The sequence below is a fragment of the Canis lupus genome, chromosome 24 (genome assembly GCF_011100685.1).
Source record: "Canis lupus familiaris isolate Mischka breed German Shepherd chromosome 24, alternate assembly UU_Cfam_GSD_1.0, whole genome shotgun sequence".
Classification (NCBI taxonomy): Eukaryota; Metazoa; Chordata; class Mammalia; order Carnivora; family Canidae; genus Canis; species Canis lupus.
The window spans coordinates 17872612-17886657 of NC_049245.1; the positions used below are offsets into that span (position 1 = coordinate 17872612).

Consider the following 14046-nt stretch of genomic DNA (forward strand, 5'->3'; position numbering starts at 1 on the left):
TGTAAGGCCCTGCCAAGAAGAGAGAACTCAAAAGAAAGTCTCAACATCCAGGTCTCAGGAGTACGGAGGTAGATGTCTCTTCCCTCTAATGACACCCCTACCTATAATAATACTCTGCTTGTCTGTGTACCTGTTCAGAATTCCTCAAGTTTGTTGGTGGTGCCACCCAGTGTAAGGACTCCTGAAGGGCAACATTCTCACACCACTGACACACTCCTTACTGGCCTATGTTGATGGCTGCCTTTAGCCAGAATAAGTTGCCAGTTCCTGCCTCTGGGGATCAGGTTGGCAGGCCACTTGACACAAAGGTTGGCAGTGTGTGCAGAGGAGCTCCCTGAGAAAGGAGGATTTGGTGAAATCCTCACCAGAGACTTGATCTTTGTTAGGGCTTCTTTTATGTTCTTTTACTCAATGTCACCCCTCCTCTTGTCCCTGCCAAAATGTGCATAAACACACACAAACAGACTAAAACCTTTGTATTTTGTCCTAACTCTTAGAGTTTTATCTGAGTGAAAAAACACTTGCAGAAAATGGCTAAAGGCTCTAAACTAAATATTACCCACAACTTCTGTTTGAAAGTTCTCAGAGAAGAGTTTCCATGGGAGGCAATTGTCCTTTCCATTCATGGAATTTGAACTGTGTGGTGATCTGTAAATATCACCAAACAAATTAATAGAAATAGCCCCGTTTTTAACATTTAAACAATATTTACTATTTTCTGATTATAAAAACAGCACATGAGAAAGACCATAGAGTATATATATAGGCTGTGGGTGCACTGGCTTTGGAGTTGGAGAAGGCATGGCTCCTGTACATACTTGGTCAGTCATGAGTATGTGACCAAAACTCTCTAAGCTTTGGTGGCCTTATCTACAAAATGGGAGATATGGTACCTATTTATAGAGGTATTTTGTGAAGATAAAATAAAGCCAGTAATAAAATGTTTAGAACAGGGCCTAACTTAATAAAGGGAGCTTAAAAAAAAAAAGGAAAAAAAAAATCAAAATGACTAAACCACAAGCCACTGTTAACATTTTGACACGTTGGCTTTTTTCTGCCATACACACACATACCAACCAGTATGTTCAGCCTTTTCCAAAATTGGGATCATATTTTATATACAATCTATATAGCCTGCTCAATTTTTCCCACATATCTTTTTTTTTAAGATTTATTTATTTATTTGAGAGAGAGAGAAAGAGCACTTGAGTAGGGAGAGGGAGAGAATCTCTAGCAGACTACCCACTGAGTGCAGAACCTGACTCAGAGCTCAATCCCATGGCCCCAAGATTATGACTTGAGTCAAAATCAAGAGCCAAATACTTAACCAAGCCACACAGGTGCCCCGCACCTTACTACTTTTACTTATTAATTTCCAGCTTCTAATAACTTATACTAAGAAGTCAGCAGCTGCAAAGGACAACTGCATCCCATGGAAACTCTTCTCTGAGAACTTCCAAACATAAGTAATGGGTAATATTTAGTTTAGAACCTTTAGCCATTTTCTGCAAGTGTTTTTTTTTTTTTTTAAAGATTGTATTTATTTATTCATGAGAGACAGACACAGAGAGAGAGAGACAGAGACACAGGCAGAGGGAGAAGCAGGCTCCATGCAGGAAGCCTGATGTGGGACTTGATCCCGGGTCTCCAGGATTACACCCTGAGCTGAAGGCGGCGCTAAACTGCTGAGCCACCCGGACTGCCCTGCAAGTGCTTTTTTACTCAGATACATAAAATTTCCTTTTTCATACACTCAGGCAACCCACCCACATATCTTTATATTTCCCTTGACAGTAAAATTTACAGAAACATGTTCATGACCTCATGGTACTATAACATTGATTCAACATAATTAATCTTTACCTCCTTGTGAGATATCCGTTGTTTCTAATATTTTACCATTATTAATATTGTTACTTTTTAAAAAATATTTTATTTATTTATATGAGAGAGAGAGTCCACAAGCAGGAAGTAGGGGCAGAGGGAGAGGGACAAGCAGATTCCCTGCTAAGCTGCTAAGCACGAAGTCCAACATGGTACTCGATCCCAGGACCCCGAGATCATGACCTAAGCTGAAGTTAGATGCCAACTGACCCAACTGAGCCACTCAGGCACCCCTAAAATTACTGTTTTAAAGGTTACAGAGCTTTTAAAATCTTCAGACTTGGGATCCCTGGGTAGCTCAGCAATTGAGCGCCTGTCTTTGGCCCAGGGTGTGTTCTTGGAGTCCCAGGATAGAGTCCCGCATGGGGCTTCCTGCGTGGAGCCTGCTTCTCTCTCTGCCTGTGTCTCTGCCCCCCACCCCCTGTCTATCATGAAGAAATAAATAAATAATCTTTAAATAAATAAATAAAATAAAATCTTAAGACTTGTTCTGTTTTGGGGGGTGTAGGGTACTTTCAGGTTGAACTTTTTCATATGTTTGATGATGCCTGGCATTGTTTCAGTGAAATATCTTTTTATGAATGAATATAACTTGTAAAGGTTTTTTAGGTAGGCTCTCAAGCTTCTAGAATAGTGCCAGATACATAGTAAGTATTCAGTAAATATTTGTGGCATGATAAATGGATGAATGGAAAGAATATTACCTCTTTATAATATTTGTTTCAGATGGGGTCAAGTCTTTTTTTGGGGGGGGGTCAAGTCTTAATGAAATTGTTGCCTTTGTCTACAAAGATAATGCTATCTTGGTTCTTAGTCTTAACAACCTAATTTTTTTCCATTCTTTTCTTCCCCCACAGTTCATCCATGAGCTCGGATTTCCCACATTACAACTTCAGGATGCCTAATATTGGATTCCAGAATCTGCCTCTCAACATATATATTGTGGTCTTTGGCACTGCAATATTTGTCTTCATCCTTAGTTTACTCTTCTGTTGCTACTTGATTAGGTAATCAATTTTCATTCTATGTTACTTCAATATATGTTAAACAACCAATTATAAATCAGCTATCTGCCCTTATGTTAAAAAATTATATAAGTGCAAATTCTTTTTTAATTCGTTTATTTATTTTTTTTTAATTTTATTTATTTATGATAGTCACAGAGAGAGAGAGAGAGGCAGAGACATAGGCAGAGGGAGAAGCAGGCTCCATGCACCGGGAGCCCGATGTGGGATTCGATCCGGGGTCTCCAGGATCGCGCCCTGGGCCAAAGGCAGGCGCCAAACCGCTGTGCCACCCAGGGATCCCCAATTCGTTTATTTATTTAAGCAATCTCTACACCCAGTGTGAGGCTCAAACTCATGACCGCAGGATCAAGAGCCACACGCTCCTCTGGGTAAGCCAGCCAGGTACCCCAATAATTAGCAAATTTTCTAAAATTAAGGCTGCTTAACATTTTAACCTCTGTGAGTTACTTACTGATCAGTTAAAACACCTTTATGAAGTCTTCAATCCTATTTGCTGATTAAATGTTTTACTCTATAGAAGAAAATTGTCCTCATTTATTTTTCTAACATATTAACACCTGGTCCAGGTACACTTATGAGATTGTCTGTTCCCAAGATTTAATCTACATTCACAGAGATTTAGTATCTTTTCTTTCTTTCTTTTTTTTTTTTTAAGATTTTATTTATTTATTCATTAGAGACACAGAGAGAGAGGCAGAGACACAGGCAGAGGGAGAAGCAGGCTCCATGCAGGGAGCCTGATTCAGGACTTGATCCTGGAACTCCAGGATCACTCCCTGAGCCAAAGGCAGATGCTCAACTGCTGAGCCACCCAGGTGTCCCTTCATGATGTCTTTTCAAGGAAGGTGTTGCATCATTGTTAGGTAAAATCATTAGGGATCAGAAAACAATGTCCAAGACATGATCTAAGCCTTTGAACAGGTTCTCGTGGTCTCTTAAAATTTTAAGCTCTTTTGGTCAGGTGTTCAGGTGATTGATTTTCTATATAAAACATTAAACATTCTACATGACACATGTACAGAAAATTGATAAAGGATAGAACCTCACTTGAAGGAGTAATAGATTTGGCCAGTAAAGATTCACAGTTGACTTACTCATAATTGTTTAAGCAAACATCTTCCTCTTTTTGAGTTTTAAATTGGGTCTGATTTTCAAAGCAAAAACTCAGACTATAAAAATTCATATTGTTTTGATTGTACTGTATTGTTGAAAGTTTTATGAGTAAAAACTAGAAAGCTGGGTTTTATTAAACAACTATACCTCTAACAATTTTTAGTGTTCACACGGTATGTGATTATGGTTAAGGTAAATACTATCATCACATATCTTTTAGCAATAATTAATTGTTGCCACCAGTGACCACTCACTGATGGACAAATTCAAATGAATTTAGTGTGTATTTCTGATATTCTGACAAGTGAATGTATGTTCTTCATAGAAAGTGAATCTTTTCTGAAGCTCTCACAAACTGTAATCACTTCTTTTTCACAGGTATGCTGGATGGTTATGATTTTTAGGTCTCAGAGTAATAAACACTTTAATATAATTATAGGATTTTAATAAGGAAAAGCTTTTTTAAAAATCTATTTCTAGAAATTTCTTTTTTCTAACATTTCTTTAATAGTAGTTGATAGGGACCTGGGTAGCTCAGTCTGTTAAACGTCTGCCTTCAACTCAGATCATGATCCTAAGGTCCTGGAATCAAGCCCCACATCTGGCTCCCTGCTCAGTGGGAAGTCTGCTTCTCTCTCTCTCTGATTCTCCCCTGGCTTGTGCAGGTGCACGCGCTCTCTATCTCTCGCTTACTCTCTCAACTAAATAAATAAAATCTTGTAAAAAAAAACGTTTGATAGGGGTGCCTGGGTAGCTCAGTCAGTTAAGCATCTGCCTTTGGCTCAGGTCATGATCCCAGGGTCCTGGGATCAAGCCCTGCACCAGGCTACCTACTCAGCAGGAGAACTTGCTTCTCTCTCTCCCTCTGCTGCTCCCCCTGCTTGTCCACTCTCTCTCTCAAATAAATACATAAAATCTTTAAAAAATAAAACAAAGAGGATGCGGAGAAAAGAGAACCCTCTTACACTGTTGGTGGGAATGTGAACTGGTGCAGCCACTCTGGAAAACTGTGTGGAGGTTCCTCAAAGTGTTAAAAATAGACCTGCCCTACGACCCTGCAATTGCACTGTTGGGGATTTACCCCAAAGATACAGATGCAATGAAACGCCAGGACACCTACACCCCAATGTTTATAGCAGCAATGTCCACAATAGCCAAGCTATGGAAGGAGCCTTGGTGTCCATCGAAAGATGAATGGATAAAGAAGATGTGTTTTATGTATACAATGGAATATTACTCAGCCATTAGAAATGACAAATACCCACCATTTGCTTCAACGTGGATGGAACTGGAGGGTATTATGCTGAGTGAAGTAAGTCAATCGGAGAAGGACAAACATTATATGTTCTCATTCATTTGGGGAATATAAATAATAGTGAAAGGGAATATAAGGGAAGGGAGAAGAAATGTATGGGAAATATCAGAAAGGGAGACAGAACAAAAAGACTCCTAACTCTAGAAAACGAACTAGGGGTGGTGGAAGGGGAGGAGGGCGGGGGGTGGGGGTGAATGGGTGACGAGCACTGAGGGGGGCACTTGATGGGATGAGCACTGGGTGTTATTCTGTATGTTGGTAAATTGAACACCAATAAAAAATAAATTTATTAAAAAAACAACAAAACAAAAAAAAAGTTTGATAAATGCTATGTAAATATTCAGCATTTTTTTAAAATTAGGGAATTAGCCATAGCAAAAATAGGACCTCACAGTCTTAAAATATTTTCTGTGAGGAAGAAAGCACAGGACTGCTGATTCTTTTTGTTCCTTTTCTCAGACCTATTAAATTTTTTGGTAATTGCCCTACAAATAGTGGTTTTTAACTAAGAAATCTGTGAATTTAATATTTGAAACCAAATTATATTTTAAAAGAAGATAAAAATCACAAAAATGTAACAAAATATTTTTAAAGATTCATTAAAGAAAGGGTTTTATTTTTTTTAATTAATTTATTTATTCATGATAGACATGGGGTGGAGCAGAGACACAGGCAGAAGGAGAAGTAGGCTCCATCTCAGGAGCCCGACGAGGGACCCGATCCCAGGACCCCAAGATTACTACTGGGCCAAAGGCAGGTGCTAAACCGCTGAACCATCCAGGGATCCCCAAAAAAAGGGTTTTATATATATAAAATATTCTAAACTAGCTCATAATATAGTTTTTATTACTATGTCAAAGATTTAATTAAGCCTTTAATCTTCTTGTTTTAAGAAAAACACTAATATACCTATTGTGATTCTGAGTAAATTTTTTAAGAAATCAGTTGTGAAACACCATTTTACTTCATTGTATTCCTTTTAATAATCAGGCAAATAGGTAAAGAGAAAGGAAAAATTGATAACATTTGTTTTCATACATTATCAGTATACTTCTTTTCATCCTTTCTGTATGCTTTATTATTTAGCTAACAGAGCAAGTAAATAGGGATCTGCAACACCAAATTAAAATTGTCTTGCCTTATCAGAGGAACAAGTCATGTTCAAACATTTCTAAACTTCATTTACAAGTCAGTGGTACCATTTTGAAAATTAAATCATGATGTAAGGAACTTTTCCTTTCTGATGATCCCAGTTTGTTAACTTTTAACCTTTCCTATGTTAAATTTGGATTTAACAAGTCATTTGCAATTAATTTGGAAATTCATAAATTCAGCTCCTTTAAAATGATCCTAGCCCATTTTTTAACATAACTTAAGCTCTCTAGCACCTTTCCAAGGGGGGCTCTTCTGTTCTTAGGCAGAGATCCCTCTAGACACACCAGATTCATCAGAACCTTAGGAGGAACACAGGAATTAGGTCTGAACAAGACACCCACCACCAACCACAATCTTACACAATACTGTATAATAGAATCTGCTGCCTATGATAGGGTTATGAATAGATCATTACGAAAACACAAAAGGAGGGCATCTTAACTTCCTAGCAATGATACTATTTTATAATGAATCATGTAATAGTCTGTTATCTATTTCTCTGCCCCAGTAAATATTTGTCTATTCTGTTTACTGTATCCCAAACAGTGCAGTGCCTTTGGTACTTAATAAATGTCTGTTGGGTAAATCAAAGAATGGTGTCCCTAGTAGGAAGTTATTAGATATGCATAAAAGTAAAAAAATCAGGAAACAACACAAGAAAGGTATTTAGAAACAGAAATAAACATCAAAATAGTGAGCTAACAGAGATAGGGCAGGGCAGCCCAGGTGGCGCAGCGGTTTGGTGCTGCGAGATGCTGTTGGAGGTGATCCTGGAGACCCAGGATCGAGTCCCACATCGGGCTCCCTGCGTGGAGCCCGCTTCTCCCTCTGCCTGTGTCTCTGCCTCTCTGCCTCTCTCTCTCTGTGTCTATGAATAAATAAATAAAATCTTTAAAAATAAATAAATAAATAAATAAATAAATAAATAAATAAATAAATAAATAAATAATAAAGAGATAGGGCAGGGACACCTGGGTGGCTCAGTTGGTTAAGCATCTGCCTTTCACTGGGGTCATGATTCCAGGGTCCTGGGATTGAGCCCTGCATCGGGCTCCCTGCTCAGCAAGGAGTCTGCTTCTCCCTCTCCCTCTGCCCCTCGTACTTGCTTGTGTTCTCTCTCTCTCTCAAATAAATAAATAAAATATTAAAAAATAAATAAATAAAAGAAAGGGTAGAGGGCTGATTTTTTTGTTACTAATTTTGTAGAACTATATATGACTTTGAAATTTGTGCATATGAAAAAAATTTGTGCATATGTAATTTTGATAAAAATATAAACTAAAATTAGGGGGAAGGCTATGAGTTACCTAATAGAAATTATAAGGTCTTGAATCAAGATAATGACAATAGAGCTAGAGAGAGTGTTATGGATGGTTGTAATATTTGGGAGGTGAAAATGAACAGAATTTGGTGACCAGATTTTTTTTTTAAAGATTTATTTATTTATTCATTCAGAGAGAGCGAGAGAGAGGCAGAGACACAGGCAGAGGGAGAAGCAGGCTCCATACAGGAAGCCCGATGTGTGGGACTCCATCCCGGGTCTCCAGGAACAAACCCCAGGCTGCAGGCGGCGCCAAACCGCTGCACCACCAGGGCTGCCCTGGTGACCAGATTTTAATGATGGACAGGAAAAGATGTGCTTAGAATTTTTCCTGGACTTCTGGTTTAGGGAGCTGGGTAGCAGTCTAGAGATAAAAAATGGATAGGAAAGTTTGGGGTGGAAAGATGATAAATTCCATTTTAGATATGAGAGGACTGAGTTTTCTGTGTAACAGTCAAAATATTTAGTATACAGTTGGATAAATAGGTCTCTAGCTTATAAGAAGTCTGGTCTGGAAATAGGGGGTCATGTAATGAGGTTGAGGTTGAGGTCAGGAGAGTCCTAGAGAGAATGTGTATAGTGAAATAAAATGGCTCCAGGACAGAATCCTAGGGAAACGTTGATATTTAAGAGGAGCCCAAAGAAGAGACTCAGAGGGGACAGCAGAAGATAGGAAGAAAATTATGAAACAGGTACCCCACAATTAGGGTTTCAGTGGATTGAATCAGTTATGTCAACTGCTCCCAGGGATGTCCAGTAAGAAGAATTGAAAAGTTCCCATTACATTTGATAATTAGGTTTGCATCTATAATTTTAGTTTGAAAAGTTTCAGTAGCATGGATATAGGGGTGATGAAAGGTGGGCTGTAATGGGGCAAAGCCTGACCAGCAGGTGAAAATGAATACAAGAAATATGACCTCCTCTCTGAGGAATCTTGGCTGAGAAAAGATGAGGTTGGGTAGTGTAGGGGTGTGGTATGCTGTAGAATCAAGGGAGTATTTTGGTCTTTGTTTTAAGAGATTTGGGCATATTTGTAAATAGATATAATATTAAGGAGAATGAGCTAGTTGTGGAGGATTTGTGAGAAGGAATGAACCATGGAGGTGAGAAGAGACCCACATAAAAGTTATAGTGGTATTAGGTCTGAGCAGGAGAGTACCTTCTTAAGACAGAGATGAAAATAATTGTAGTAGACGATATATGTGTACAGGTCTTCCTCAGCTTATGATGGGATTACATCCCAATAAACTCGTGATAAATTGAGAATATCATAAGTCAAAAATGCATTTAGTATATCTAACCTACTGAATACTATAACTTAGCCTAGCCTACCTTAAACATGCTCAGAACACTTAAGGTAGCTTACAATTAGGCAAAATCATCTAACACAAAGCCTATTTTATAATAAAGTATTGAATATCTCATGTAATTTATTGAATACTGTACTGAAAGGGAAAACTGAAAAAGGTTGTATATGCACAGAATGGTTGTAAACAAATGGCTTGTTTACCCTCATGATTGTGTGGCTGACTGGGAACTGCGACTGCTACCACTGCCCAGCATCCCAAGAGAGCATCAGACAGCATATTGCTAACCTGGAAAAAGATCAAAATTCTAAGTAAGGTTTTTACGGAATACGTAGGACTTTTGTACCATCTAAAAGTCGAAAAATGCGGGATCCCTGGGTGGCGCAGCGGTTTGGCGCCTGCCTTTGGCCCAGGGCGCGATCCTGGAGACCCGGGATCGAATCCCACATCGGGTTCCTGGTGCATGGAGCCTGCTTCTCCCTCTGCCTGTGTCTCTGCCTCTCTCTCTCTCTCTCTCTCACTGTGTGCCTATCATAAATAAAATAAAATTAAAAAAAAAAAAGTCGAAAAATGCTAAGTCAAACCATATTAAGTCAAGGACTTGGAAGTATGTGGGGCTGGGAGCCAGAGCTTGCGTATCTGATAGACTCTTCCCTTCACTCTAAAGTAGTTGAAAATGTCATGGAAGGAGGTGGTAGGATAAAGCTTGAAGACAGTGGCAAGTGTTTGAATGACTACTACATGGAAGCCTGAGATACTGAGTGTGAATAGGTGGAATCAGAGGACAATGTGGAGAGTCTAAGCTGAGAGTGATGACCACAGATTTATTGTGGCCATAACCTACATGGTTTTATCATTTTCACCAGCATTCAGCATTGTTAATCACACCCTCTTAGATACTTCTTTAGAAATCGATATTTATTCAGCACTTACTGTGCTTTAGACCCTGTGCTCTGCATTGCAGTTGAACCAGGTAATTTTATTATCTTTATTTTACAGAAGTTAAATAATTATCTTACAATCACACACATAAAAGTTGGTTAAAGCTGAAACTCAGACCAATTTGGGTCTGACCCCAGAGCATGTGCTCTTAACCTTAAAAAATTATTTTTATCAGGCTTCATTTCAAAATAACCATTTCAGAATTTCATAATCACTCTTACAAGACAGATTTGCATTTTGGGGATATTCTAAAACTGGTTTCTTTGTTTTAATTTTGAACCTGGAATTTTTTAGTGAAGACAGCACCTATTTTGCTTTTCTTTTAAATACTGGATAACAAACTACATAAGAAAAAAATATTATTCCCCATTCTCGCCTCCTTCACCAAATAAGTCACAACCTCTATTATTAGTATGTTCCCTGGAAGGAATAGCAAAAAGATAGGTGTTAGATGCATAGCAAATACAACATAAATATTAGGTAATTAATGGGACTTGGAGTAAAGGAATGATCAGAACGGTGAAGTTAATTTAAGTAGGATTTCCTAGAAGGGATAAATGATAAACTATGGATTAAAGAAAAAGGTGAGCACAAATTGGCCCATGCTGTGACTAGAAGTAATGATGCTTTGGAAAAATATGTAGATCCAATTAAAAGAGTCAAATAAGCAAAATAAATACAGATCAAGCCTCATTTTAATGAACTCTGATGGGATTCATTTTATTCCTTTACATAAAAATGTACTGCATGCTTTTCTTGGAAAATAAGCAGACCAAAAAAAAAAAAAAAGCAGTAAGGATTATAGATGATTTGAACTACATGATTAATAAATTTGACCTAATTAAGAGAAATTTTAGTTTTAAAATTATATATTACACAGGGGCACCTGGGTGGCTCAGTAGTTGAGTGTCTGCCTTTGGCTTAGATTGTGATCCCAGGGTCCTGGGATAGAGTTCCACATCAGGCTCCCAGTGGGAGTATCTGCCTGTATCTCTGCCTCTCTCTGTGTGTCTCTCATGAATAAATGAATAAAATCTTTTTAAAAATTATATATTACACAAAGACTGAAAACCAATTACATGTTTTCCTTTAATAGAGCTGTAAAAAAACAATTAAATCCAAAGGAAAGTAGAGGAAGAAAATTTAAAAAGTACAGAAATCAGTGGACTAGAAAACAAATGTATAATAAAATCATTGAAGCCAAAAGCTGATTCTTTGGAAAGATTAACAAAATTAATGAATCTCCAGAAAGATTGTTCAGGAAAAAGAGGAGAAAAAACCTAAATTACTAGTATCAGAAATAAGGGGCCCCTGGCTGGCTCAGTCAGTAAAGTGTGTGACTCTTGATCTCAGAGTTGTGAGTTCAGTCCCATCATAGAAAATAGAGATTACTTAAAAATAAAATCTTTAGGGGATCCCTGGGTGACTCAGCGGTCAGGCTTCCTGCATGGACCCTGCTTCTCCCTCTGCCTATGTCTCTGCCTCTCTCTCTCTCTCTCTCTCATGAATAAATAAATAAAACCTTTAAAAAAATAAAATAATAAAATAAAATCTTTAAAAAAGTAAATGAAAAAGAGGACTGTATACAAATCCTACAGATATTATCAAAATGGATATTATGAACAACTTTATGCCAATAATTTTGAATTTTTAGTTGAATTGGACTTTTTCCTAGAAAGAATATAATACATCAAACTGACACAAGAAATAGCATTTACGAAAACCAACAACTAACATCTTACTCAATGGTGAAAGACTGAAAGCTTTCCCCGTAAGAGCAGTAATAAGACAAAGATGCCTGTTTTCACCACTGCTATTCAGCATTGTACTAGGAGTTCTGGCTAGAGTAGTTAGGCAAGAAAAAGAAATAGAAGGCCTAGGAAAGAAGGAAAAAGGAACTATCTCTTTTTGTAGATAACATGATTCTATTTAGTATTCCAAATCCCATAGAACCCACACACCAAAAAAACTAGACCTAACATATTAAGCAAACTTTCACAGTACAAAATCAACACACAAAAATCAGTTGTGTTTCTATACACCAAGGAATGATCTGAAAAGAAAATAAAAGAAACAATCCCATTTACAATAGCATCCAAAAGAATAAAATTCCTAGGAATAAAATTAACCAAGGAAGAACGAGACTTGTACATTGAAAACTACAAAACACTGCTGAAAAAAATTAAAGACTTAAATAAATGGAAAGTGTTCTATATGTTCATGGATTAGAAAACTTAATATTATTAAGATGGCAGTACTTCTCTAGGCAACCTACAGATCCAGTATACTTCCTCTCAAAATTCCAGTAGCCTTTTATATGGAAATAGAACTGACCCTCAATTGGTTAGGAACTGCAGTGGCCCCTGAATAGCCAAAACAGTATTGAAAAAGAGAAAAGAGGAAGACTCACGCTTTTCAATTTCAAAACTTACTACAAAGCTATAGTGATCAAAACATTATGGTACTGGCATAAGAATAGACATTTAAAAAAATGAAATGGATTTGAGAGTCCAGAAATAAACCCAACAGCTATGGCAAATTAACTTTTGTCATGGGGAAAGAATAGTCTCTTTAACAAATGATGGGACAACTGAGTAATACATGCAAAAGAATGAAGCTGAACTCCTACCTCACATCCTATATAAAAATCAACTCAGGGACGCCTGGGTGGCTCAGCCGTTGAGCGTCTGCCTTCAGCTCAGGATGTGATCCTGGAGGCCCGGGATCGAGTCCCACATCAGTCTCCCTGCAGGGAGCCTGCTTCTCCCTCTGCCTGTGTCTCTGCCTCTCTCTCTCTCATGAATAAATAAATAAAATCTTTTAAAATAAATCAACTCAAAAATAGATCAACGACCTAAATATTAGAGCTAAAACTATAAAACTCTTGGAAGAAAATAGGTAAGTCCTGGAGCACCTGGGTGGCTCAGTGGTTGAGCATCTGCCTTTGGCTCAGGTCGTGATCCCAGGGTCCTGGGATGGAGTCCTTCATCACGCTCCTTGCAGGAAGCCTACTTCTCCCTCTGCCTATGTCTCTGCCTCTCTTTGTGTGTCTCTCATGAATAAATAAATTAAATCTTTAAAAAAAGAAAACAGGTAAGTCCTAATGACCTCAGATTGGCAATGACTTAGATTTGACATCAAAAGCACAAGCAACAAAAGAAAAATAGATAAGATTTACAAATATTAAAAACATTCATGCATCAAATAATGTTATCAAGAAAGTAAAAATGAAGGGAGCACCTGGGTGGTTCAGTCGTGTCTGACTCTTGATTTCAGCTCAGGTCATGAATTCAGGGTCATGAGCCCCATATCGATTCTGCTCAGCATGGAGTCTACTTGAGATTCTCTTCCTCTGCCCCAATTCTAGCACATTCTCTCTCTCAAATCTTTAATTAAAAAAAAAAAGAAAAGTAAAAAGATAACCGACAGAAGAGAAAAATATTTCCAATTCATATGTCTTTTTAAAATATTTTATTTATTTATGTATTTATTTATTTGACAGAGAGTGAGCACAAACAGGGGAGCAAAAGAGGGAGAAGCAGGTACCCCACTAAGCAGGAAGCCCAGTGTGGGGCTTGATCCCAGGGTCCTGGAATCATGAATGGAAGGCAGATACTTAATTGACTGAGCCACCCAGGCGCCCCTCCAATTCATATATCTGATAAGACTTTAATAAGCAATATATTTTTTGAAAATTTTTACAATTCGTCGACAAAAAGACAACTGAATTTTTAAAAAGACAAAGGACTTAAATAAATAACTATTTCCCCCAAAGAAGATATACGAATAGCCAACAAGTACATAGAAAGATCAACATCCTTGGTCATTAAGGAAATGCAAATTAAAACCATTACGAGATAACCACTTCACAACTTCCAGGATGTTGTAATCAGAAATATGGAAAATTATAAGTGTTCTTCATAGAAATTGTGTAGAGAGAAATTAAAGAAGATCTTATAAATAGAGGAATATATTATGTTC

The 14046-nt window shown here is 37.7% G+C and overlaps 1 protein-coding gene across 4 annotated transcripts in view; it reads left to right on the top strand.

Annotated features, from left to right (window-relative positions):
• The window catches only part of RNF24 (ring finger protein 24), an 80713-nt gene that overhangs the window by 41553 nt on the left and 25114 nt on the right, over positions 1-14046 (top strand). For all 4 annotated transcript variants that reach the window (XR_005377651.1, XM_038571704.1, XM_038571706.1 and 1 more), the window contains one exon: positions 2742-2891. Coding sequence is in view for 3 of the 4 variants with exons in the window: in XM_038571704.1 (XP_038427632.1) it covers positions 2749-2891 (143 nt within the window). In the remaining variant the exon portion in view is untranslated. The remainder of the gene's footprint in view (positions 1-2741; positions 2892-14046) is intronic.